Source organism: Solanum stenotomum, chromosome 8 (assembly GCF_019186545.1).
Source record: "Solanum stenotomum isolate F172 chromosome 8, ASM1918654v1, whole genome shotgun sequence".
NCBI lineage: Eukaryota > Viridiplantae > Streptophyta > Magnoliopsida > Solanales > Solanaceae > Solanum > Solanum stenotomum.
Genome location: NC_064289.1, coordinates 1,586,077 through 1,611,250, shown reverse-complemented (window position 1 = coordinate 1,611,250; position 25,174 = coordinate 1,586,077). Strand labels below are relative to the sequence as shown.

The 25,174-nt window shown below is 34.8% G+C and overlaps 4 protein-coding genes across 6 annotated transcripts; all 4 read right to left on the bottom strand.

Annotated features, from left to right (window-relative positions):
- Positions 1–1,995: 1,995 nt before the first annotated feature.
- LOC125872123 (ubiquitin-conjugating enzyme E2-17 kDa) lies at positions 1,996–6,491 on the bottom strand. 2 transcript variants are annotated; one of them, XM_049552803.1, is made up of 5 exons: positions 6,315–6,491; positions 6,004–6,104; positions 4,980–5,107; positions 3,849–3,953; positions 1,996–2,459 (listed from the first exon to the last, which is right to left on the bottom strand). In XM_049552803.1, the coding sequence occupies exons 2-5, from the start codon at positions 6,071–6,073 to the stop codon at positions 2,316–2,318; spliced, it is 447 nt and encodes a 148-aa protein (XP_049408760.1). In that variant the 5' UTR covers positions 6,074–6,104; positions 6,315–6,491; the 3' UTR covers positions 1,996–2,315. The 2 variants fall into 2 exon arrangements, with proteins under 2 accessions (XP_049408760.1, XP_049408761.1); XM_049552804.1 differs by having other exon boundaries at positions 6,004–6,089; positions 6,315–6,458.
- Positions 6,492–7,257: 766 nt separating this feature from the next.
- Positions 7,258–12,402, bottom strand: LOC125872122 (probable inactive receptor kinase At5g58300). Of its 2 annotated transcripts, none has more exons than XM_049552801.1 (3): positions 12,113–12,402; positions 8,700–10,043; positions 7,258–8,169 (listed from the first exon to the last, which is right to left on the bottom strand). In XM_049552801.1, exons 2-3 carry the CDS (start codon positions 9,988–9,990, stop codon positions 7,571–7,573), a joined length of 1,890 nt encoding a protein of 629 aa, XP_049408758.1. In that variant the 5' UTR covers positions 9,991–10,043; positions 12,113–12,402; the 3' UTR covers positions 7,258–7,570. The 2 variants fall into 2 exon arrangements, with proteins under 2 accessions (XP_049408758.1, XP_049408759.1); XM_049552802.1 differs by lacking the exon at positions 12,113–12,402 and adding an exon at positions 11,744–11,768.
- Positions 12,403–16,447: 4,045 nt separating this feature from the next.
- On the bottom strand, positions 16,448–17,322 carry LOC125873133 (uncharacterized). Its single transcript, XM_049554010.1, has one exon. The coding sequence runs from the start codon at positions 17,254–17,256 to the stop codon at positions 16,618–16,620; it is 639 nt and encodes a 212-aa protein (XP_049409967.1). The 5' UTR covers positions 17,257–17,322; the 3' UTR covers positions 16,448–16,617.
- An 850-nt stretch (positions 17,323–18,172) lies between these two features.
- Positions 18,173–23,466, bottom strand: LOC125872399 (26S proteasome regulatory subunit 6B homolog). Its single transcript, XM_049553116.1, has 6 exons — positions 22,889–23,466; positions 21,099–21,329; positions 19,363–19,521; positions 19,121–19,273; positions 18,828–18,911; positions 18,173–18,618 (listed from the first exon to the last, which is right to left on the bottom strand). Exons 1-6 carry the CDS (start codon positions 23,369–23,371, stop codon positions 18,484–18,486), a joined length of 1,245 nt encoding a protein of 414 aa, XP_049409073.1. The 5' UTR covers positions 23,372–23,466; the 3' UTR covers positions 18,173–18,483.
- Between the last annotated feature and the right edge of the window lie 1,708 nt (positions 23,467–25,174).

Below are 25,174 nucleotides of genomic sequence, written 5' to 3'. Positions count from 1 at the left end.
AAGAATGTCATTTTTCATATATTTAAAAAATAACTTAACTCGACTTTAAAATTCTCATTTATGTTTATTGAGATAATTTGTCATAGTCACATAATATTTAAGTCTTATTTCAAACGGTACACGTCTTTTTATGTTTTGTTATGTGTCCAATCAAATAGCGTTATATAAATTTAAAATGAAAGAAGTAAAAATTTTAGTTTTATACTTTACTAAAAACAAGAGGGGATCTTCTTTACAGCTGGTGATTTTAGACATGTCAAACACCCCCAGCCCCACACCCGGCAGCCCCGACTTTCTTTTCTTTGTATTTATACATAGCAGAAAGTCTCTGGTCTTGCATTTTGCTTTTTACCTAACTTTGCACAATTTTCTCTTGATTTTGGAATACGAAATTGCAAGGAAGCCTCCATTGGTTCTCTATGATTTTTTTGAGGTTCTATAATGAGTTAAGGGCCTCCTTTTAAATAGTGGGAAAAACCTCAAATATGTTACTGAATTTTGAGAAAAGATTCATCTATGTCATCGTTAAAAGTTTGACTCATCTATAAAAATTTAGCTTATTTATGTCATTTTCATTTGATAAAATACCCATTCGTGTCATTATTTGTTAATTAAAAATAGTTCTAGTTTTGCAAAACCATTTTTTATATGTGATCAATTATGATTCAACCACGTCATTAATTAAATCATCTTTTTAAAAGGGAAAAGGCTTAAAATATGTCATCCAACTTTGAGAAAAAAATCATTTATACCACCTGTTAAAAAATTGGCTCATCTATGTCATTTCAGTTAACAAATAATGACATGAATGAGTCTTTCATGAGCCTTTTCTCAAACGAAAATGACATTAATAAACCAAACTTTTAATGGATGACATACATTGACCTTTTCTTCAAAGTTTGATGACATATTTGAGTCTTTTCCCTTCCATAATTATAATGAAGGCTTCACATCAGTCCACAAAAGTAATAGAGATATTAGGAGGAAACTATTGCGAAGTCGACGCACCTTGTCTTCAACTGCAAATCCATGAGAGCTAAAAAGAAGCTATTCTCTTTAGGCAACAGTTTTTTACCTAGCATATAATACGTACGGAAATTTTAACTCTGTGCTTCACACAATTGACATGAGTTAAACTAAGCATCAAATGTCTTTCATCCAGAAAAACAATCGAAACGTTTAACTTGAATAAGAAGCAAAAAGAAGAAGGCGTGATAGTATGGCACGTCAATCTAATCTATAGGCTGAAAAGACTTGTTTGCTTGTAAACCAAGTGATAATCATTTGCACAAATAGTTTTCTTTATTAACCCACTCTTGCACAATCAGCCTACCCCTTCTAATTCCAACTCAATTATACTAACAGAAAATTTCACCTCAAAATAATGCAACTCTAACATGTGGAGCTTCCTAATTGCACCACCACACTTTTGACCCCTTCTCGAAAGTGATCCACACACAAGCTAAACTTTTACACAGAGAACAAACTACTCTTCCAAAAATAACTACTATTGGACACCAGCCGCATATTTACAATTGGTTTATTGACACACTGCTTATCGTGTGCTTACCTCTTCACGAAATTGAGGGGATGCGTTAAGAAAGTTAGCACAATAACTTCATAAGTAAACGATTCCCAAGGTTCAGATAATGACCTCAGTGCATTAGAGTCAGTTGCCCTTACGTCCTGCAGACGGTGGTTTCCACTTTTCTAGAATCATCTGCTCAATCCATCACATTAATTAGCCTCACCCGAATCGTCAGCACCTCTTGCAGGCTGCAGCTGTCCTAAAACGACATGACCAAAAGCCTTGAATCCAGAGTCCCCGATATCTCCACACACATGAAGGAAACAGTCAAATTTTGAAGACCAAAATACAAGGGAGAACTTATCTCATGGAAGAAGGCAGCGAGCCATCGTTAGCTACCTACACAGATTTTCAAGAACCTGCTTTGCACAACTTATAACATAACAGATCACAGGAAAATGGTCTCATACAGAGAATAGTTGCTGTTTAATCATTGGAATTTCTGCCACTCAAAAGATAGCACCCATACAAGAAACTTAGGAAGGAGCAAAAGTAAAATTACATTTCAGGTTCTCCCCTCACAAAATTCAACAAATAGATATTCACATATTGAAAGATCTCGGTCTTGACAACCTTGACATGATTGCAGTCTACGTAAACTGATTTCCTTACCAACATTTTGTTCTTTCATCCAAAGCACAATGAAGACATTGCATTTAGGAGTGAAAGCAAAATCAAGTAGTTGAAATTAAAAGTGTCTCAGACACACCCGAGGACAATCTTGCCGTTATCCCATCGCATATTTTTGAGTCCAGCTACGAGCAGTGGTCTCATATTTGGCCCTGTCAGTCTTGTACATATGAGCAATTTCTGGTACAAGTGGATCATCTGGGTTTGGATCTGTCAATAGAGAGCAGATGGACAACAGGACCTAAAACATAAAATAGCAGCGTGAGACAAAATCCAAAAGACAATTGAAAAATAAGACATATACACCACAGAATCTCTTCCCTCGCCCTTTTTCCAGAAGGTTTAGTGGCGACTTGGTACATAAACTGATTCTCATCACATTTTGGATAGTTTAATAGAAACATGCAAACAAGAGGACACCAAGCAAAACAAAGAACATAAAATAGAAGAATCGAATTAGTTGATTATATGAGAGTTGTAGGAATACCATTTCTGGAGCAAAAAGAGCAATCTAAAGTAGCAGGTATTGCTCAAAAGATTTTACTGCAGTAACAGCTCAATATTACCACTAAATTATCTTTCACATAAATAAATCATCTGCATCAACATCAACTAGAGGGAAAAGGGAAGACAGAAAGAGACAAAATGTGCCATAAGTAGTTCACCTATTTTCTACCAAAGATTTAGCAGAAGCAAGTGAGAAGGACTAGTCATTACATCAGACAATAATAAAGTACGTACTTATGTAATAGGAGCCTAAATGTCAAAAGATATCACAGTTGACTTTCTTTACTAAAGAAATGAGCATGATACTTCCCTTCACTTTCCTTTCTTTTATTCTAAATGGAATCATACTTGCTAAGGTGCTGCTTGACATCTGACAGTTGGAGAAAAGGAAAATAACAAATATGTTATTTAAGGCAAGCATGTTTTGAAGGGCATAGTATGATAGATAGCTCTTTATTAATAAATATCTTTTTGACTTCTGTTACTTTTTTCTGGACTACTTTTCCTTGAGTCGAGGGTCAAAACAACCTCTCTACCTCTGAGGTAGAAGTAAGGTCTGCATATACTCTACTCTACCCTCCCCAGATCCCACACAGATTATAATGGGTATGTTGTTGTATAGTTACTGTTTTAAGTTGAAACAAGTCATGATAATGTTTAGTTACTGTTCTTTCCTCTTCTACTCTATCCTTCCTTCTGATTGGCATTATTGCTCGCATTCTCTCTTCAAATACAAACATCCCAGTCTAAACCACCCTATTTCCAGAGCACTATCACATTAGTAAAGCCACAGTATAACTTGCCAATCACAGCTCTCACATTCATTTATATTGACATAAAGCTTTTTTTACTAAATATACTCCCAGGTCAGATTGTTTGGCCTACTGAGCCATGATTCCAATGCCTCAAAGTCCTTAATTATAAAGAGAGAGGAGATCAAAACTCAACAAGTCTGGACAACAATACATAACAAAAGTCGACCATCTCCACCAAATCATCCGCCATCATCATCATTTTGTTAAATCTAGACTCTGGCTAGGACTCACCTTCATCAAGAAATCTAAGACCAGAAAAAAATATAGCAACATTTAATCGGGACACAAACAAAGACCAAGATACAAACCTTAGATATGGTCAAAGCCGGACTCCATTGCTCTTTAAGGATATCCAAACATATACTTCCATTGCTATTGATGTTAGGGTGGAAAACCTTAGTTCTAAATGCAACCTGAAACAAATAAACAATAAAAAGATCAGCCTTGTCTCATCACCACAAAACCAGTCAACAACTATTAATCAAACACATTCTCAGAATTGGCAGAGAAGAACTCATTCTGCAAATTTCAAACAGTGCCTGAAACAAACAAAATTCTTAGAACCTACAGAACCACCATGAAGGTAAAACTAATCTAGCAGCAAACAAACGCCAGCCATCTTCTACATTATGTTGTGCGGACTCTGTGGTGTAAAAGACTAGCATACTTATAGGCATGACAAAACAAAATGGATAAAAAGATTTAATGCCCATGCTGATTCAGCTATAATCTTGAACAGCACTCTGAAGTACCAGCTCACTTTAGCACCAGAACATAAGAGAGCAGAGAAAAGATAAACTTCTCAACAAAAAACTTCAAATGTCATTTCAAGTAGTGGGGGAAGATCATAAGGAAGGTACAAGCAGTAGTAACTAGTATCCAAGACTTCCTGAAATTTTCCAAAGGGATATGAAACTATCTGTCAATTTTGAGTGTATTCCACCATGTAAGTCTGTGGTCTTATCTCTGTGGTATGTAAATAAAAAAAACACGCTGACAAACAAATGTCAGCATTTTTAATGCTAGCGCTCTGTCTGACCCTTCAACACAGTGGCACATCACCAGCCTTGCCTTAGATTTCTTCTCGTTCAATGCTGTCTTTTCAGCGCTGATGGAAGCATGCCAATGTGATCTTTACATTCTACTATAAATAAAAACCAGAGATGGCGAAGTAGGCAGTAATTTGAACTTTAATATCATTCAATTCTATATGGACACAGCTAAGCAGGTGAGTTGTCATTCATGAAAGTTCCTGCTGATTTCAAGAAAAGACGAAAATTATTCTTAGAAACCTATATGCACATATTTGTGATGCATTCAGTTGATTCCTTTGTATTTGGTTAAATTCATGCAAACTGGTACTCTCTAGCTTATAACAATAAAGAATGTAAAGGAACAGACACAGATCTGGACAAGGATGCTGTAGAGCATAGGCATACCTTTGGAGGCTTGAAAGGATAATCAGGAGGGAAATGAATTGAGACCAAAAATACACCTCCTGCATAAGGGCTATCTGTAGGCCCCATAATTGTTGCTTGCCAATGGAACATATCCTCAGCCACTGGACCTGTATTTTACAAAATATGCTATTTAATATCGACATAACAGCCATGTGATTAAAGTACCCACTTTAACAAATGTATAATCACACTCAGCACCTAAATCTAAGAGAAAAAACAATTCCTCATCAGACAAATGACAAAATATGCATTAGGAGAAGTACAACAAAGAATGATACAGAAATTTGATAGACAATTATAAGTAACTTTCACAATCTTCAGAGAGCCATATATTGAATGTTAAATTCTCAGAAGTGAGAAAGAGAAACCAATATAAAGATGCAATACAACCAGGGTTGTACACAAGCTGGTCGGACACCACTATCATATAACAAAAGTAAAACTCAAAAAATAAAATAAAGAGAGAACCAAATCTGCATTCAGCTGCTGTTAACTCGCAACGGATCAACCTACTAATGATACCAATAATGTTTTTTCCATAACATTAGTGTCCAAGCTTGCTAACAGACACTTTGAGTACACCAACGATACCAGCTACCTCCAACTAGTATATGTATCTTATGACCTTATCCACCAAAGCATAGGCAAATGGGAACGATTCACCTAGTTCACCTCTACTGAGATTTGAATCTTGGATGCTAACATATTTACTCTAACTCAGCTCTTGGACAAGTAGGCTACCACCGGGGGCTAATGCCACTAATTTTTACAGAAACAGACATTTAAATCATGCAATTCTGCTAGTACAGAAACCAAAAAATAGGTTCAGCAAACTACTAAATCAAACTTGTTCTAAACTAGCAGCATTAGCAAAACAAAAACTGCAGAAAACATCGGAAATTCAACCACGCTGACCTAATTATTGGCCTTCAGCTAACAAACCTAGCACATAAGCTCAGCAACCAGAAGTGGAAGGCAAAAATAGGAATTACAGCAGACATACCAGCGCTGCATGAGGTGGGAGGATCCTTCTGCAAATCCTTAAGCTCCTTCAATATGCGCTTCGATGCCATAATTCAGCCCGTATACCTTCAAATCCAAGTCCTAGCAATTATTATTACAATTTTTTCATCAAAATCCACAGATCTCCATATTCAAGTAAAGTAGAAAACAGTTACACACACAAATTAAGGTCACAGAATTACAAAACTGAAGCTTATAATAACTCAAACAGATAAAACTACGAGATCTAATGGATTGTTCATGCAGAAAATCCTAGATATTCTTAATTAACAATAATATGCAGAAAAATACCTGAATTAAGAGGAGGAAGATGTGGAAGACAATTGAATGGAGATTTGCAGAGCTCGGATTAGGTTTTGAGCCAATCCTATGGAAGAAATAGAAAACAACATTCACTCTGTTACCATTTATACAACACACTCATTTTTAGTCCATTCCAAAAAAATGAGATATTTAACTATTTAATTTTAAAATATCTACTCCATTTTATAGCTGAATAAATATTTATAATTTATAAATTTTAAAAAATATTCAAACAATCTGCTATTTTATAAGTAAATAAATATTATTTCTATGTATATAAATTGGAATGGAGAAAATAAATACTATTTCTACATTACGTATACGAAATGCTATTCGTAACCATATTTTATAGTGGGGCCCAGAAGCAAGGCTGTAGAATAGTCTACTGAAGTCATAATGTGCACATAGCTTGTGGAATTGGCACTAGGTAACCACTTTTAGGACCAATATTTGAATTTTTGCCAATGTTTATAAATTATTTAATGTTTAGCCATTAATTAAAAAGCGGGAAAAAAATATTGCCTCTAATTTTTCCAGTGTTGTTAAGTTTTACGATTCGAGCTTTATGATTATCAACTTTTAGTGTTAGTGTTATGAAGTTCGATTTTATAGTTTAAACTTCAGAAATATGAAGTTCGAATTTTATAGTTCAAATTCTATGTTTGTGATGTGAAGTTCAATTGCTGTGGTTCCAACTTTATGTCACGCAAACAAAAAGAAGAAAAAAATGGAGACGCCAATGCATACTATAACTACTTTCTATTTGCCTAGTTGCATAATTAGTGATAGAAATGTGTAACATATTGTATTTACAAATAAAAACACATGGCAGTATAAATAAACGATTTCACTATCCAATACTCACTAGAATTTATAAAAAAATTGGTGTTTGAATGCCATAAAAATGATTTCACACCAAAATCCAAACACACAGCAAATGAATTGCTTCGACATGTTGCATAAATCAGATGTTAATAAGTGCAGTGCAGATTGAATCTTACAACAAATGACAAGAGTTCTTAAACGAAAAGAAAAAGGAAGATGATTAACTTGTCTACTATATCTCCTAAGGAAAACAAATCCACACTTTCCTAGATACACTTGTCAATAGGATTGAATCAGAAAATTTAGGGAAAGAAAACATGTATGTTGTTGCACTGGGTAATCGAATCGAATGAATTTCACAGGACTTACAAATTGTAAGTCAGAAATCCAAGGAATATGCACATTTGTATCATAGGGATCTATTCTCTTTCTGAAGAATGCCTGTTTTCGGAGTTAGATTGCCTAACGTCTTCAATCATTCTAACAACTTCCTCCATGTTGGGTCGCATGTCCGGGACCTTTACAACACATGCCATAGCAATTTGCAGCATTTGTACCATCTCTTCTTCAATGTTTTGAAATCTCATCAAATCAACGTCAAAAACCTCTGACGTCCATTCCTCCCTGACAACTGATTGGACCCACCTAGGAAGGTCAACCATGTCATCACGCCCTGGTGATTGCATAGGCTGCTTACCAGTAAGCATCTCGAGTAGTAAGACACCGAAGCTGTAGACATCTGATTTATGACTATGCTTTCGGCTTTCTATCACCTCAGGAGCACGGTACCCTGGATATCGAGATGGGGCTGCAGGGAAGTTCATTATAGGGGCTAAACCAAAATCTGAGATGCAAGCTTCCATATCTTGCTTGAGTAGGACGTTTGAGGACTTTATATTTCCATGAGTAAATTTTGGACCACCCATTGAATGGATGTGGGCAATCCCCTTTGCTGCTGCAAGAGATATTTTAACTCTAGACTCCCAGTCCAATGGAGTCCTTCCCGGAGTCCTGTTTCCTAAATGATAGTGGGGTTTGATAGGGTTAGAGAACAGAAATATCAGCAGTACGTAACGTCATTGGCAGTATACTTAACATTGATAAGTTTATGCAGGTTAGTGAATGAAGATGAATTCACTTCTGGTGTAGTCTTCCAGGATAGATAGTGCGAGTGATAAACTACCAGTGATAAGAAAAAGAAAGCCAGCAAGTTCTAAAGAAACAATAGATACAGAATAGCATAAGAGCTGTTTATACTCATATAATAGACCTATAAAGATCAAACTGATGCATATATTCTAAAGAAGACTTTTTCTTCTCGAACTTTGCAATAAGCTACAAGAAAGAAAGCTTCTTTTCACACCAGTTCACAAGTTAAAAAGTTCAAACTCACATTGTTTAGATTCGTTTAGGACATTACTTGAGTGCATTTTGTATTGTGTTAGAAGCTTACTATTAGGCATTCAATCACAAAGGGCGAATCAAGTTACTCCACCAAACGCTAGAAATAGAAAAAGGAAATGACGATGAGAGCATATGATGCCTTACCATGCAAGAGCATTGACAAGTTGCCCATTGAGAAATAACCATACACCAGTAACTTCTCATCCTTGGAGTAATAATAAGCACGTAAAGGAACCACATTTGGATGCTGTCCAACTCTACCAATAATTTCCATCTGCTGTTCAAAGTCCTTCTTCCCCACAATGACTTCTTTTAGTCTTTTAACCACCACTGTTGATGACTCCTCCAAAATAGCCTTATAAGCAGTTCCAAAACTCCCCTTTCCTAGCACTTCAGCTGAGGCCCTCAATAGGTCCTCGAGATCGAAATTGTAAGAGCTGCCTTCAAAGAAAACAAGCTTATTTTTGTCAGGTTCTTGCACCCCACTACCGAACTCTTCCCTCGGTTTTTCACTCCTTCCTCCACCCGGAGATTTCCCTTTCCGCACACCTCTGCCATCACCCCTTTTTCTTTTCAGGCAGCACAAAACCAGGATCACAACTAGCAGCAAGACCAGCACAACCCCTCCAGCAGCAATAGCAAGAATAACTCCTAGTTTAAGTTTCTTTTTTGAACTTTTTTCTTGAGTGTTTGGGGAGGGTGCAGGTGGGGAAGGGGAAGGGGAAGGAGGGGATGGTGGTAGAACAGGTGAACAAGGATTTAAGGGTAGTCCACACAAGAGTGAGTTCCCCACAAAGGAGGAATTTGGAAACTTCTGGAGGGATAATGGAATAGAACCATTAAGATTGTTGTGGCTTATATTAATATGTTTTAGCCTTGGAAGAGTAATATTGGGTATGGGTCCAGAAAGTAAGTTATTCTGGAGGCTTAAACCTGTTAGCTGAGACAAATTCTGAATTGTTTCAGGTATCTTTCCAGTGAAGAAATTATGAGATAGGTCCAAAACATTCAGTTTATTTGAAAGAGAAGAAGGAATAGGTCCAGATAAGTTATTTTGCTGTAAGAACAGGGATTGGAGAGAAGGAAGTGAAGTGATAGCGGAAGGAAGGTTTCCACTGAGACGATTGGATCGAAGGCTGATAATCCTTAAGCTATCCATCTTCCCAAAAGTATTTTTCGGAAGTGAACCAATGAGTCCAACTCCTGGAAGTCGTACTTCCACCACATGGGCTCCATCATTACTACAAGTAACACCTACCCAAGATGAGCAGATAGGAGTGGCAGGATCCCAGTTGATCTTCCTGCCATGTGGGACTGCTGCAGCAAAGTCAAGAAGGGCTTGTTTGTCTGAGTTTAGATCACCACGGCACAGCGAAAGGAGAGTTGCTACAACAAAAAGAGAATGTAGCAGTTGATTGGTGTAGTAGATTCTCATGAGGAAACCTTCAACAGATTGAAAGCCACTATGCTGCCAGTATTGTGGTCGTCCTGGAATAATTCAGTAGATAAACATTTTGAGAACCAAACAAACACCAAAGGTGAGAGAGGAAGGATAAAAAAAAGACATTATGACATAGCAAGCATCTATGCAGTCAAAGTTATAAGAATATCCTCAAGAAATATGTTTGGAATCAGCACTAAATTTTCATGAACTAAAACTGGATGACTTTTTGTGGATTCCAATTAGCAATTATTATGTGTCCAACTAATGTTTCTCTTTGCACATACGTTCCAAAAGCACTTAGCAATGAACTAGACTTATACAATTCCTTATGAATTCCAAATAGTAATTGTTCTACATTTAACTAATTTTTCACCATCTGCAGAAGAAGATTAATAAAACTAATCATGTTCTCATGGAACCATAAAAAGAAGAATAAAAAAAGAAAAAAACCAGTCAGTCAAATTACATAGTATGATGAAAGCTCTGCTGACTTGGTTAAAAATCTTATCCACCATACTAACAACTTATAATTACTTCAAAAGCTATTCAATCTCATAGATACTGATGCCAAGAAATAAACAAAATGCAAAAGAGATGCTGGAAACAAAAACCAGAAACCTTGCCATATCACTTTCTAAGCCAAAAATAACGAAAACCTTAACAAGGAAGTGGGCGAAAATGTTACAGATGGATGAATGATTACACCAAAATAAAATAAAAAGATGCTAAGAGATACCAAACCATGTACAATATTAAACAGCTCAAAACAGAAGAATTAGCGAGATTAGAAAAGAATATAGTAGAAGAAGAAACATTTAACAGAAAAAACTTTGGTTCACAAATATTCCATTCTCAATTTCATGAACAAAAGAGTCTTGAAGTAGAAGAGCAAGAGCTAATACATACAAATAAGCCTTCTGAGGATGGATAAACTTAACCTTGCCTCCTTTAGGTTCAAAAAAAGAAAACCATTCTGGTTGGCATTATGAGCCACCCTCGGTTTTGGTAAAAACTCTAACTGAAGAAGAAGCCTTCTGGGATGGAAACTCTTTTTTTTTGGTGTTACGTGTGAGAAGAGGTGTTAGGCCTTATGTCACCCTCTTTTGTAATTATATTATTAATAAACAAGAGATGGTATGAGAAAAAAAAATACATACAAATAGCTAGCACTTAAGTATTCTAACATGATAGTATCTAATAAGCAACGGGAAGGAAAATAACCACTCCATCAAGTCAACCCAGGACTAGACTAACCCATTTAATCACAAGTTTTTCAATCCTCATGTCATGATAATTCTTATTCAAGGTTGGAGCTTGAAACAGTTGATGAAGAAGAACTACATCAAAAAATCTACCAGATCATGGGATTTTTATTATTATTTGGGGGTTGGGGGTTACCTATTACCACATTCATAATTCTTCTTCAAGTAAATGTCAAAGAGAGTTGGGTTAATTAAGACTATTGAACAACCCCAACTCATATGAGGTCCCAGTAATAGGGAATCCTAAGCTTCCTTTACACAAATATAATCCAATGATAGTTCATAATGACTAACAACATTTTCAATTTCTAAATTCATTATACTTCCACATTATCAAAGAAGCAAACACTGAAGACTAAACAACATACAGAACCTAACATGGTCTTGCTACTTAATAGTCCACCGCCGGAGCCAGGGGTGCAAGCTGGAAAATCATACCATATATACAAGTTCAAAAAAAAAGAAATAGAAAAAAATCATACATAGTTTATCATTATATTTCTTTCTTTATTTTTCAATCACTTTAGTAAAAATCCTAGCTCCGCCGCTACTTAATACTCCTCCCTCCAATGAGTCTAATTTTCTGCATGAATTCATCACGGATTTCCTAATTAATTTCTAAAAATCAAATTTAAAGCTACAAAAAAAAAAAATACTATCATAAAACCTTCAAAAATCATATTTCAAAATAAATAAAAATTGACTGTTCAATCTAACAATGCCAAACAAATAGGAAACAAATAAGCAAACAGATCTGCCACCAAAATTAGCAGAAAACACAAAATAAATCAAGCTAAACAAATACAAAATTATAAATTTCAACAAACAATATGAAATCGCAGTGTAATTACCTATAAAATAGAGAAAGCACTTGAAGTTCTAGGAGTAATACTGAGGTTCTGAGGTGAAATTAACAGTAAACATGAACATCAAATCGAATTCATCGAGTTGCAGTAACCACATTTTGCGCAGAATAAAACCCCGACCCGACCCGTTTAGCTTGAGCTGAAGTAGTAAGAGATTTGGATCTGTGTTAATGGAGAAGAAGAAGGAGTGTTTAGTGCCAAGTACAAAGTGAAGAGTGAGAGGTGGAGAAATGGTAAAAGGAATTTCAGCTTTTTTGTAATGAATCTGTTTTTTTTTTCTTCTAATAACAGCTAACTGAATATACATCGTATTTATTTTATCGATTTTTTTTTTTTTATGTTGCTGAGATAATAAGAGAATAATTCTCTACTAAAATATAGTATAGTAATACTTAGCAAAGTGAACGTCTTTTTTTAAAAAAAAAATATTAATTGATTTGTTATTTATAGTTCTTTCCCTCTCACATTTCTTATGTAATCACACTGATATATTTTATGTTTTTTTGATTAAGATATTACGATATTTTTAATGATTTTTTTTAGTGAATTGTTAAAGCTATCAAAAGAATATAATATGTTTGAATATAAAATCCAGACATACCAGTAATTTCATAATTTTTCAAGATATTTGATGAAATTGAAACAATATAAAAATGTCTATATAAAATATGGTGCAATGTTGAAACAATGTAATCCATATATAATTCACATATTATATAACGATTTGATCTATTTGAATTTTGAATTACCAAAAACAAAGCTACCTGAAAAGTAATACACAAATTAAATAAATAAATATTGTTAATAATAATAATGTACTGTGAAGTGAAGTTTGCACTTGTGAATGACAGTTGGATCACAGGAAGGATAGGTTGGCAATTACTACTCCTTTTAGAGGTGAAGGTGGATGGTTGAAGACTACTTGGTTGGTGTATATTTAATGTACATGCATAAAAGTTATTCTTGCTCAATAATTACACAACAATGAAAATAATATATCTCATGTAATTTAATAATCAAAAGTTTAATAAAATATATATAATTGTAGTCCGTTAACTTCTCCTCGCGTATATGAGATAGAGAAATTATATCTAATAGATTCTCAACTCAAAAGAAAAAAAGATGATTTTTTTTTTTGGAAACATCGCATCTATAAATAAATCATACAATATACGAATTTGGATTTAATTGATCGTAATACAAACACAGAAAAAAAAAAAACATTTCATTTTGACCCAATATGCTTGTAATTTGGTTAATACTTATAAGGATTCTCTAGACAAACTAAACTCTTTTTGCTAGTCATGCTTGAAGAAACAAAGTGCCCAAAAAGAATAAGAAAAAGAACAGGTCAATAAGAAAGATACAAAAAGTATAAAGGAAAAAATGAAGCACATGGTCCCCAATAAAGCATATGAAATTGACATGATGTATTATTAATTAAATTAAGAGAAGGGTTTAATATAGGAAGAATCAATTTTGCAGCCTTTACAAATTTGTTTCAGTTGTCTTTTTTTTCTAAGAGATTTTGATGGTCACGCATAAGAAATTTTTATTTTTACACGTAAAACATCTAAAGAGGTTATTTCTACTGTTCAATTGATATAAGTGGCCAGACAAGATTATTTGCTCGTTAATATCAGAGTAATTTTGTGAGAGTGTACTAAGGGCAACTGTAAAATTGATGAATTGATTGTTAACAATTTGGGTATCTTGTCCTATTCAATGACTATCATATTATCGTAACTTTGATACTCAGTAATTTTTTATAATAAATTTAAATTCACGACATAAGTTTTATTAAATGGAATATATGTTATTATTTGGAATAAGGTTTGTGCTATTAGTAGAGGTATAAAATAGACATGTTTCAATTTATTTTAATCTTTCCTATTCAGCCTATCTATACTTTGAATTGATATATAAACCTAAATTAATCATTGTACGACTAAACAATCTAGCCATAGCCATAGCCACATTAACACTCTGGAGAATCCAATTCCTGATAAATTTAAAAAGGTTGGACAAGACCATTTCCAACTCACCTTTATTTTACTCTTTCACTCTCTATTTCACTTTTTTAATAATTTATTATTATTTCTATTACTTTCTAATTAACTTATTATTTTACATATAATATCATTAATTAAATATCTAATATTCATAAAAAAAATTTAAACGTAATATAATATTTAAAAAAATATATTATTTAAATACAAGATAACAATATAATACATATTATAATGACTACATTTATTATACTGTACAACATGATAATTGAGGATAAACGAAATCCTAATGCACCAATTCAAGATGTCTTAGAGGCTCCAACTCCAACGACAAAAATGGTGGTAGATGAAAATCTCCGATTTGAACAATTTTTAGCTAGACATATAAAAATTAAGAACAAAAATGCTCATTTTGAACTCCGTAATGCATTAATAGAGCATTTATGGGAGCAACATAATAATTTTGTAAATTGAGTATATGTAATATTTATGTAATTGCATTTCACTTTTATTTGAATTTGTCCATTAAATTATATATTATATTATATTTTCTTACAATTTATGTTATTGAAAAATTTAGAATAAAATATAATTTTATATTAAATACAAAATTCAAAAAAATAAAATTTTCTATCTCATGAAAATTATATAAAGTAATTATTTGGGAGAAGGAAATAAAGAATTTATATTATGAAATAAGAAAATAAGAATGAAATAGAAATAATAATATACTATTGAGGAGAGAGAAATATATATTTTTTTAGAGAGTAAAATAAAAAATTGAGTTGAAGTTGATTATCTGGAAAAAACAGAAAACTTTATATTTGGAGAGTAAAATAGAGTATAGGGTTGGAGATGCCCTCAGATCCAAAACAAAATTTCTGAGAGTTGATATGCAAAGAAGAAAATTCTGTATTTCGGTATGAAATCTCAACTTCACAAGCAAGTGAGAGTCCACCACTCGATTGAAGCAACTAACACAACTAAGAGATGCAAAGGGCAATCGGCGAGATATAAGACAAATAAAATAGGTATTGCAGCAATAAGGCTAGTCATTTGAACATAAGGGTTCGTACTAATTTTAAGGACTTGACCTCATCAGCCTTACAAATCATTAATCAGTCTGGAGAGGATCACACACAGCACAGCAAGCAAAACATGAAGAGGAAGAGGTGTATTACTTGAACATAAAATTCTCGTTCGGACGAACCAAAAGGTTTATCTATCTACTATCATGCTATCAAGATCCAGACTGTTGCCATGGAGCAGGGGAAAAAAGGACACAAAGACACTGTTAATTCAAACAGCAAGGAGTCAAATGCATATTTTAGGGACACAGGACATGAGTAAATTACCAACACACAATTATCACAATTTAAAGATTATCAAGCTTAATGGACAATTGATAATCATGTGAGAAGTGATCACTAATGTAAGCACACCTTTAGTATCAGATGAAGCTACAAAGAAGCACAACCAGACCTGGTATGGCTAAAGTAAAAGTGAAGACGGACTTACCCCCACTGGAAACAAGTTTGGGTTGGGCTGGAGGATGAAAATTCTCCACTTCTACAAGTATAGAAGCTAGAATATGAATACATCCCCAATAATTGTAAACACGATAGAAAAAATTAGAGCGTGTGATGATGAATAGCAGAGTTATTGAAAGGCAAAAGGCAGCTAAAATCAAGAACAATGAAATCAGAGTGAAAATAGATGAGTAGGGGTCAGAAAGGAGATGTACTTTTCAACACAATCAAATAATATGTTTATGCAGCCGTGCAGCCTTATGAGCATATCTGGCATGTACAGTGGGGAAGAAACACAGACCAGTGATAAGTAATGAACAATCCAGGCAATAATTCTGAAAATTATAGATGCCAACGAATCGCTCTCAAACTTTATTCTACTCTGCTCTGAGATAAGCAGTTGAGCAATCAAAAACTTTAACTCTCCTATGAGAAGGACAACTAAGTCATCAACAACAAAAAACTAGAGTAGCCCCACGAGTGAGGTCCGTGGAGGGTAGAGTGTGTGAGTACCATGTGTACTTGTACATACAACAACATACACAATACACAATGTAATCCCACAAGTGGAGTGTGCATACACCAGAAACTTAACTAACATATAAATGAAAATATGAACTGGTAACCTAACTAACTTATCTTATTGCAATAAGCATATTATAGTCTGACAAAGCACATAACAATTGCAAATAATCATACAACATAAGCATGTATAAGATAACACACACAACATTGATACTAAGCTACAACCAAAAACAAATAGTAACTCGGTTCGCCTCGTATACATATAATCACCCCATACTTAAAGTATTCATCTATTGAAAAAAACATAACTTGGTAAAGTCTCAGGATTCCCCAAGTCACATATCAGTACAATACTTATATGAACCAATAATTTCCAACAAAATCAAAATTTGCGACTTAAAACATCCTACAAATCCAATAACAAAAATTAAAGCATCTCGGCCCGAGCAGTAACAGCTCTGAGCTTGGAATAAACCTTACCAGCAGGAGACCCCATAATGAGACTACAAAGTGAATCTCTAGCAATCTTAATGTTCAAAAACGATCCCAATATATGTATCTTGCTATCTGCAATTACTATCCTAGTCTTCGTCGAATTCTCTATAGCAAATTTCGTCTTTCCTCCTTTCCCAGACAATCTACCAATAGCCCTAGACAAATGCTCACCTCTTAGCGTCTTCACATCCTTGATCTCGAACGAATCCACATATAACTCATCCAAACGGAGCAAAGCAACAGCATCACAAACATCAAACCCTAGCATGAAAGCATGAACGAAATCAGCGCACTTCTGTAGGTTGCTGATGTCGGGAGTATCGGTTCGGGTTTTCAGCTCAACCCGACGTTTCTTGAGATTCATTCGGATATCAATCTTCATCTGCTCGAAGATTGGATTGTAGATTTCCATCCATACTTTCTTCAGTGGAGTGTACCGATGCTGTGGGACTGTAACTTTGCGAAACTGGACATGGCCGTCTGAGATTTCGTGGGCCTTTAGAGGTTGAAAGTTGGGTTTCGCCGGTAAGGTTGCCGCCGGTTGCTCAGCCCTCGGATTGTCAATTTCCATGGCTGCCAGGCACACGGACAGAACAAGGGAAGAGAAGGAGGGGCAGGAGAATAGGGTTTCTAAGAGGGTTTTTGTTTTGAAACAAATCTACAATATATATATATATACATATGGAGTACTACATGGGCCGAATTTTGGACCCAATGTTAGATCTGGATAATCAAAAGGCCCGTGCTTATTACTTCAGTGCCTGATTTACTCAAATAACCGTTCTTCAGTTCACCATTTAAATTTTATTACTACAATCCTCGAGACTTATAAAATATTAAATTATGGTCGAATGTCGATAAATTTTTTATTAGACCATTATTTGGGGTATCAAAGACATTTTACTTTGACCATTACTATTTTTTAATAAATACTTTACATTAATAACTATGTTACTTATAAGATTATATGTACTTTTCAAGACATAATATATAAACATGACCCTTAACTTGACTTCAGCAAATAACTATGTCCTCCAACTTTGAGTGTGCATAAGTAGAAACTTTTATAAAATTGAACAAGTAGAACACGCATGTGTTCTACGTGACATAATACACGTATGATGTCACGTAGAACACAAAATTACCGTGTAGGGTGCCATATAAGACGAATGTGTCTATTTGCACAATTTTATAAAGTTTAAGTACCTATTTGTGCACGCCCAGAATTAAAGATCATAGTTATTATCTGACACCAAGTCAAGGATCATGTTTATGTATTATGTCACTTTTCAAATATGTCTACTTCAATTTATGGGCCCCCCATCCTTTTGACATTTTAACTCTACCTCATTTTTTTGTAACATTTTCTATGGTGCACGTATGAACCGGTGCATCAATAAATCGACACAAAACATAAGCACCTTCTGGTGAATGTGGTCAAGGCATACGCATCGGTAAATGAAAAAGAGTAATGAAACATTAAGTTGAAAACCAAATGAAAATGAACTACTGCAAAGCTTATATATGAGGAATTAAGCCATCCCACAGAATGCGGCATTAAAATGACTGAAAGAGTCCACAGACATACCCCTCACGATGAGACACTTAAGCAGCTTAAATGGATAGGTAGACTGTTTATGCTGCACTTTCTGAACGAACAATTAATGGAAGCTAGAACAGTACAAGCCATTAGATGTTTGACAAACCAGCAGTACGATTAAAAACACCAATTAAAAAAATCTTCAGAGGTAGTGTACAAGGTCGACCTCTAAAATATTTGCTCATCTACTTTTACAAATCACTTATAGAACTCGAAGTCAGTGTCCGGCTTCTTCACATTGGTCCTGTAACCCTTTTCAAAGTCCTTGGGGAGTATGACATATCGATTCTTTCGCACTGCATGCATACCTGCTTCCTGACATATAGCTGCAATCTGTAGACATTGCAACATGCATCACAGTCGTGTTGGTCAAATTGACTCTTCAATTATAAAGGTCATTCACATTTTCAAAATAGAAGGATCAAAGCAGATGCAGCAAAATAAAGAACTACTTAGTCTTAACACTAGACTTCCACATTTTAAATCAGTAGTGAAGCATCCTGTTATCAGTCGAAAAATAGATGAAGGGAAAAGAGACAAACCTCAGCAGCACTAATTTTATCAGGGCGAGAAACATAATCTTCCAAGTCAACCTCGTCACCTAAGTTCATCTTAGCAGTACAGACCTGGCCAAAATCATCCAGCTTTCAGATTTGAGGTTCATTACGAAAAATTAGAAATACAGGGAAAATATAACATAATGAGTGAGAGGCACAATTCAGAAGCCAATCTATCATAACTTCCTTCAATATTTTTCCAATTTTAACTTCTATTTGTTTGGTAATGGGGAATGGGGTTGAAGAAGATCCTGAGCACAAAATCATCCAAATTCTACCTGAAAAACAAGCCTCTTTTGACGCCTATCAGGCAAAGGAAATTCAATCTTCCGATCAAGCCTTCCAGGACGCAGAAGTGCAGGGTCCAAAGTATCAGCTCTGTTGGTTGCCATGATAACTTTCACATTCACAGTCTGATCAAATCCGTCCATCTGCAGAAGACATACCAAAAGAAACCCTCATAAACAATGCAAAAGTGTAAATTCTGATGGGATTACTTCAGGAATTTGTAGAAGCCTACCTGATTAAGCAACTCCATCAAGATACGCTGGACCTCCCTATCAGCTCCAGTTTGAGCATCAAACCTAGCAGTAGCAATTGCATCTACCTCATCAATAAATATAATTGCAGGAGCATTTTCTTTGGCAAGACGGAAGACATCACGAACCATTCGCGGACCCTGAACAGTCAGATAGTAAGTGCTGAAAGTAAAGTTTGAGCAATAGAAACAAATGGAGTCTTGTCATCATTTGTGGACAAACTTGACCAGTCCTAACTAAGAAATAAAAGATATCTCCAGACAAAGAAATTTGGCTCAGGGAATTGCAAATTGAACTGAAGTTGCATCTCAGATAGAAGAGTTGAGGAGAGCATGCAGCAACAAAATGTACAATAGTGCATTCCAAGCTGCATGTTGACAGGACTGGAATGCTCTACTCGATTGGCCACAGAAAGCTGGTTTGTCTTAAACTGCTCAAAAAGAAAAAGAAAAAAAGGCTGAATGCTTTACTCAATTGGCCCCAGAAAGTTGGTCTGTCTAAAACTTCTCAAAAAGAAAAAAGAAAAAAAGGCTGAATGGCTTCTCGGTCAACTACTAAGTATCGACGAGTAGTTCTTCTATATGGCGTTTTAATTTCAAGGATGGATTGTGTACATGATGTTTACCAGTCAACACCACGGAAATAGGAGATTCTGTGTCCCTTATCTTTACTGATCAATATTTTTTTTGTCGAGATGTTTACTGATCTATATTAGTAGGGTCTTCTTTGACAATGTCGTTTAAAAGAGTATCCAGCTCGATGCCAAATGTGTGTATAAAAGTTTGGAGTTCCTGCAGAAGAATGCAATGCTATACACAGTATTCATGGTATTACTCATGGTTATCAATCTTTTTGGTACTTTTAGCTGCCCCTTGCTAAAAAGTTTTATTACGGTGACAAACTGGAATTGTGGGAGTAGCCTAACATAGTGAGACTCAAACAGAGGCAATAAGCCAAACAAGGAAATGAAAGACATTGAAAAGGTTTTGAGCTATTGGGCAATCTTTATCACGAGAGGTCTCGAGTCAAACCCTCTGGAACTATAGTGGACTAAAAATTCAGCCTCTGAACAAAAGAATGCAGATAGCAGTGAGAGTGTCATTTTTAGTTTTCATGGTGCCTTTCAAGCAATGTTTCCATTCCATTTACAGCTACCGAAATTTCAACAACTGGCTCCACATGTTCACCCAACAAATATAAAGAATTTTGCATTCAATTATACTTTCACGGCAAAGCAAATTTAAACTACGACATTTGATGTAGCAGGAGAGGGTATATTTTCTTATAGTGCTTTTTAGCTTCTAAATCTGTAATTGTCTTTTAATAAGGTAAAGTGTAATCTATAATTACTTTTTACATAAATTAATAACCTAATCTTTGATGTCAATAAAAAAGAAAAGCTAAGTAGAGCAAATAGAAGTAGATCATGCAGTTTGGGGTAAAAGCAATATTCACTAATTACCTTGTTCTAGCACAAACAATAGCCACTAATGATGAAATTAAAAAATAAAAGTAGTCTGAGATAAGACACCAATCCCTTTTATCTTCCAAATTTCTTTCTATACAATAGAAAGGAGCACCTCAAAATATTTTTTTGTATTTCAAACAATGCAGTGCAAAAAGTCTGAATCATCAACAACAGGTGATTAGCAAGTAGTAACAACACATTGATGCATAACAAAAAATGTTCATGGTATTTCATTACTTCAATGCATACCTCACCCAAGTATTTCTGAACGAATTCTGAGCCAACAACCCTTATGAAGGCGGCAGTAGTGTGATGAGCAACAGCTTTTGCAAGCATAGTTTTCCCAGTACCTGGTGGACCATAAAGCAGGACACCACGGGGAGGGTCTATACCAATCTGCTTGTACAACTCATGATGAGTCAAAGGTAACTCAACAGCCTCACGAATTTCCTGCTTTTGAATGTCACATCCTCCAATATCCTGGTGTGAGGAAAAAATAAGATTAAGATAAAGGAAGAATATAAAGGAAGGCACATTAACAGCCCTATATTATATCAGATTTCCACTTGCTTGCCTGTAGCTGTAATGTGACACATATGCATGCTTATATAACGGGCATTTATTAGGATAAAAACATAATGCCTTTTACTCATTAGTGTTCTGACTTCTGATTATAGAATTAGATGCACTCTTTACTAATACCCCAATATCTCACTAGTGTTTCATACTTTTGAAGAAAATAATGGAGAGCAGCCTACGAGTTGTGCACTCCACACTCATGTAGTCATGTTCCTTGTATGAATAGATAAGTGAATTCAAATCACCAAATCTGTGATTCATCAGTTAATTACAAAATCAGTTCAACCATTTGCGAACCTTTTTCCCACTTCCCCACAATAGAACATGGGCTGCATACCAAAAAAAAAAATACACAATATCCATATTTATCCAGGATACGACATTTATGGAGCACCGGATATACAAAGACACCAATAACCACTCTTTGTTATCCTGATTCTTCTGAAAAAATTGTCATGCTTCTTGTATCTCCCGTTTTTCTAGCCACAATTTTAAGGCAACATGTGCTTCCTTCTGCAACCCGTGAACAAGGTTTTCCAATTTCCTTCTCACTTGATGTGGTTGATAGAAGTGTTGCACACATAACAACTACTCTAAGGACTAGAGAATAGGTACTAATTGCCACTTAGCTGCCTTTTAGAAGCCAATAATAGGATTTTGAATAAGGCTAGGGGAAGTCATGGCTGCAGGTGTAGTTATTTTTCACGGAGAGGCTGATAGGAACTGAGGTTAAAAAAGAATAGATAGTGCAATATGATTGTATGAGACCAGTGAATTGATTGATTAGAGAGAAATAATCTCCCCAATGAGTTATGATTTTTAAAATGGAGCTTCTTCTCTTGGTTTTAAAATTATTATTGAAAATATTGTCATTCTGTCATAAAATGTGTTCACACAGTCTAGGATAACCATATAAGAAGAAATGAGGTATTTTAACATTATATTGAGACTTGAAAGCAGCATTCGCCTCCTTATTTAACTTGCTAAACAATTAGGATTACATGTAAGCACTTTGATTCCTAATCTATGGAAGTTCTTGGTAGTGACACCTTGACTAACTAATCTTCATTCGACTAACTAAAGTTGATCAAGCTCTTAGTGAGCCTACCATAAATATAGATTCTTGGGATTCATTAATTAATAAAGGTAGTGAACTTTAGGAGTAACGGGAAACCCTGCATTCATCTAATGAAGTCTACAACTAGCTAATAGCGAAATCTAATCCAGAACTCATAATCAATATAAAGTAAAACCTAATGCAAGAGTTCCACAATGCATGAGCTCACACTACAAACTCTAATGAACCAATTAAGGAACCAAAAGGCAAAATTGACCAACAAACCCTAAGAAATAAGAAACATGGCAGCCAGAAATATTATAACCCTAATAAACAGTAACATATAAACCCTAATCAGTGTATTCAGCCAATAACTAACACAATTCAGAAACAATAAACATACGTTGTAGGTAACATCAGGCTTCTCTGATTGACTAAGCAGCGAAATACTCGAGTCAGCCTCAGGAGGTAAAACATCAACTAGAGCATTCGAGTGACGATGCAAAGCCACAGAAGCCGAAGGCTTAAGTAGCTCCCTATTAATCGTGCTGAGTATCCTCACGTAGTAATTAGATCCCGTAGTTGAACCAACTATGGCGTTATTCTGGTCAATCATCTCCATGAACTGGCCAATTACTAACGGCACCGACTGGATCCGTTTCACCTCTTCCTGTGCCCGTAAATGTTCACGGCGGAGATTCTTCAGTTCGTCCTTCACGTATTCCTCTTGGATCTCGATGAACTCCAGCTGCCGTTGTAGAGATTTCAGGCGAGCGTAGAGGTCGTCTTCGCCGTTTTCGGAAGGAACATCGTGTGACGATAAGTCAGGTCGAGTTGCCGGTAGCTCCGGTGTCGGCTTTGGATCGAGAACCATGGCTGATGCCATTGTTGGAAGTGGAAAAAAGTTACGGCAGTTGATACAATCAAAAGAAAAAGTGAGAATGGAGTGCGAAAGAAGAAAGTTTGATAAACCCGACGAAAGCAGAGAACGAATCGGGTATGGAGCTACCAGTTTCGTTGGATGACTCGGATCAAGTTTTTTGGTAGAGGAGAGTAGACGGATGTCATTACTTTATTTTGGTTATCGCATTCGATATTTGATATCTGCATTGAAATTTGATTATTTCGAATTTGTGTTGCGGGCTCCATTCAAGGAGAAGATATTTCTCTTAAAGATTTTTCCATACATAGTGTTAAAATTCGAGATTTCTCAAGGATTAGCTTCATCCATTGCATCATATTTTTTTTATGATTGTTATTTCGACAATTTTTTATTTTTTTTTAAATGAATCAACTTTGTGATAGAGTAATAAGTACTCTTTTAACTTTGAATAGAGGTCACAGATTTAAGTTCGAAAGAATATTGAAATGCCCTGGGAAATATTTTGCCTCATTGTTGTTTCTATGTAAATTTTTCTTGCCCGTATTCTTAGTTTATTTTTTACTAATGAACTTATTCGCGCTTCGCACGGTTATAAAATACGATAACATGTTATTGCTATATTTATCCAGACATATAATTGACTTCATAGAGAAAAATGTTTGGTTATGGTTGGATGACTACAAACAAAATTATAAGTTGCACTTTTGAACCAAAAAAAGAAAATATAAACTTATGATAATATTCTTTTTATATAAAATACAAGAAAGAGAAATCATAAAGAGACTACAAAAAAATGCAACATTATTCTTACTGTCTTAATCATAAAAAAAAATATGAAATTAATATACAATCTTCCGAACTCCTGTCAACACGATTCATTCTTACAAGTCGATCGTCATTCAATAGCTTTCATTTTATTTTTCAACTCAAAATAAAGAATGATTAAAATAAATATCAGAAATGTAACAATTTAAAAAGCTAATGTGATCATTTCTACAAAGTCTTGTGATATTTCTATTTATAGGACTATAATATAATAACGGAAAAAGACCTAAAATACCCTTCAGCTATGCGAATTGGTACAAAATTGCCTTCTTCTACCTTTCGGGCCTAAAATGCTCTTGACGTCAACCTTTTGGCTCTATTTTACCCTCATCTTTAACAACCCAAAACACCTGCAATAAAATAATCAAATATTATATAAGTAAAAAAATCTAAAAGCAATATATAAGCTATAAAATACTAGTATTTTATAAAGTAATAAAAAAAATTGTGATTCACCTAATTAATCTCTAGCTCTATCATACATATAAATTTGATCATTATTTTGCAACAAAAATTTCTAATGCCTCTTATATATGGGACATAATATTGAATACAAAAGGATGTCATAAACATGATTATTAATGTATGAATTAGGAGTTATGATTGTCAAAAGTCATGGGAGCGATGAAAGTAAAGACAATTAAATTTTTATGTAAAAAGATATGAATAAATGGACCCACGATGACGAAAGTGATGCGTCGGACTTAGAAAATCTTAGGCCAAACCAAATGTTGATTAGTGAAGACAAAAAAGCTTTCAAGTGTAGATGACTACTTGTACTTGAAATTCCATTCCTTTATCTGGTGCTTCTGTATGGTACCAATTGTTGCTTCATTGAATGTGTTTCACTAATAGGCTTACGCTTCGACTTTGATCGTTATGGACTCGTACCAAGATCGAGTCTTAGACAATTGGATCTAATTTTAATAGCCGAAACAACTCAGGTAGCCTGTCTCCAGAACCTCAACTTCCCACATTGAG

Coding starts and splice junctions, on each gene's coding strand:
- LOC125872123 (XM_049552803.1), bottom strand. CDS start 6,073: ATGGCATCGAAGCGCATATTGAAGGAGCTTAAGGATTTGCAGAAGGAT. Junction 5,108..6,003: donor TCCCACCTCATGCAGCGCTG/GTATGTCTGCTG, acceptor TGTAAAATACAG/GTCCAGTGGCTGAGGATATG. Junction 2,460..3,848: donor CGGCTTTGACCATATCTAAG/GTTTGTATCTTG, acceptor TTTATGTTTTAG/GTCCTGTTGTCCATCTGCTC.
- LOC125872122 (XM_049552801.1), bottom strand. CDS start 9,990: ATGAGAATCTACTACACCAATCAACTGCTACATTCTCTTTTTGTTGTA. Junction 8,170..8,699: donor CTTGTCAATGCTCTTGCATG/GTAAGGCATCAT, acceptor ACTATCATTTAG/GAAACAGGACTCCGGGAAGG.
- LOC125873133 (XM_049554010.1), bottom strand. CDS start 17,256: ATGGAAATTGACAATCCGAGGGCTGAGCAACCGGCGGCAACCTTACCG.
- LOC125872399 (XM_049553116.1), bottom strand. CDS start 23,371: ATGGCATCAGCCATGGTTCTCGATCCAAAGCCGACACCGGAGCTACCG. Junction 21,330..22,888: donor AGCCTGATGTTACCTACAAC/GTATGTTTATTG, acceptor TCCTCACACCAG/GATATTGGAGGATGTGACAT. Junction 19,522..21,098: donor TTCAGAAATACTTGGGTGAG/GTATGCATTGAA, acceptor CTGACTGTTCAG/GGTCCGCGAATGGTTCGTGA.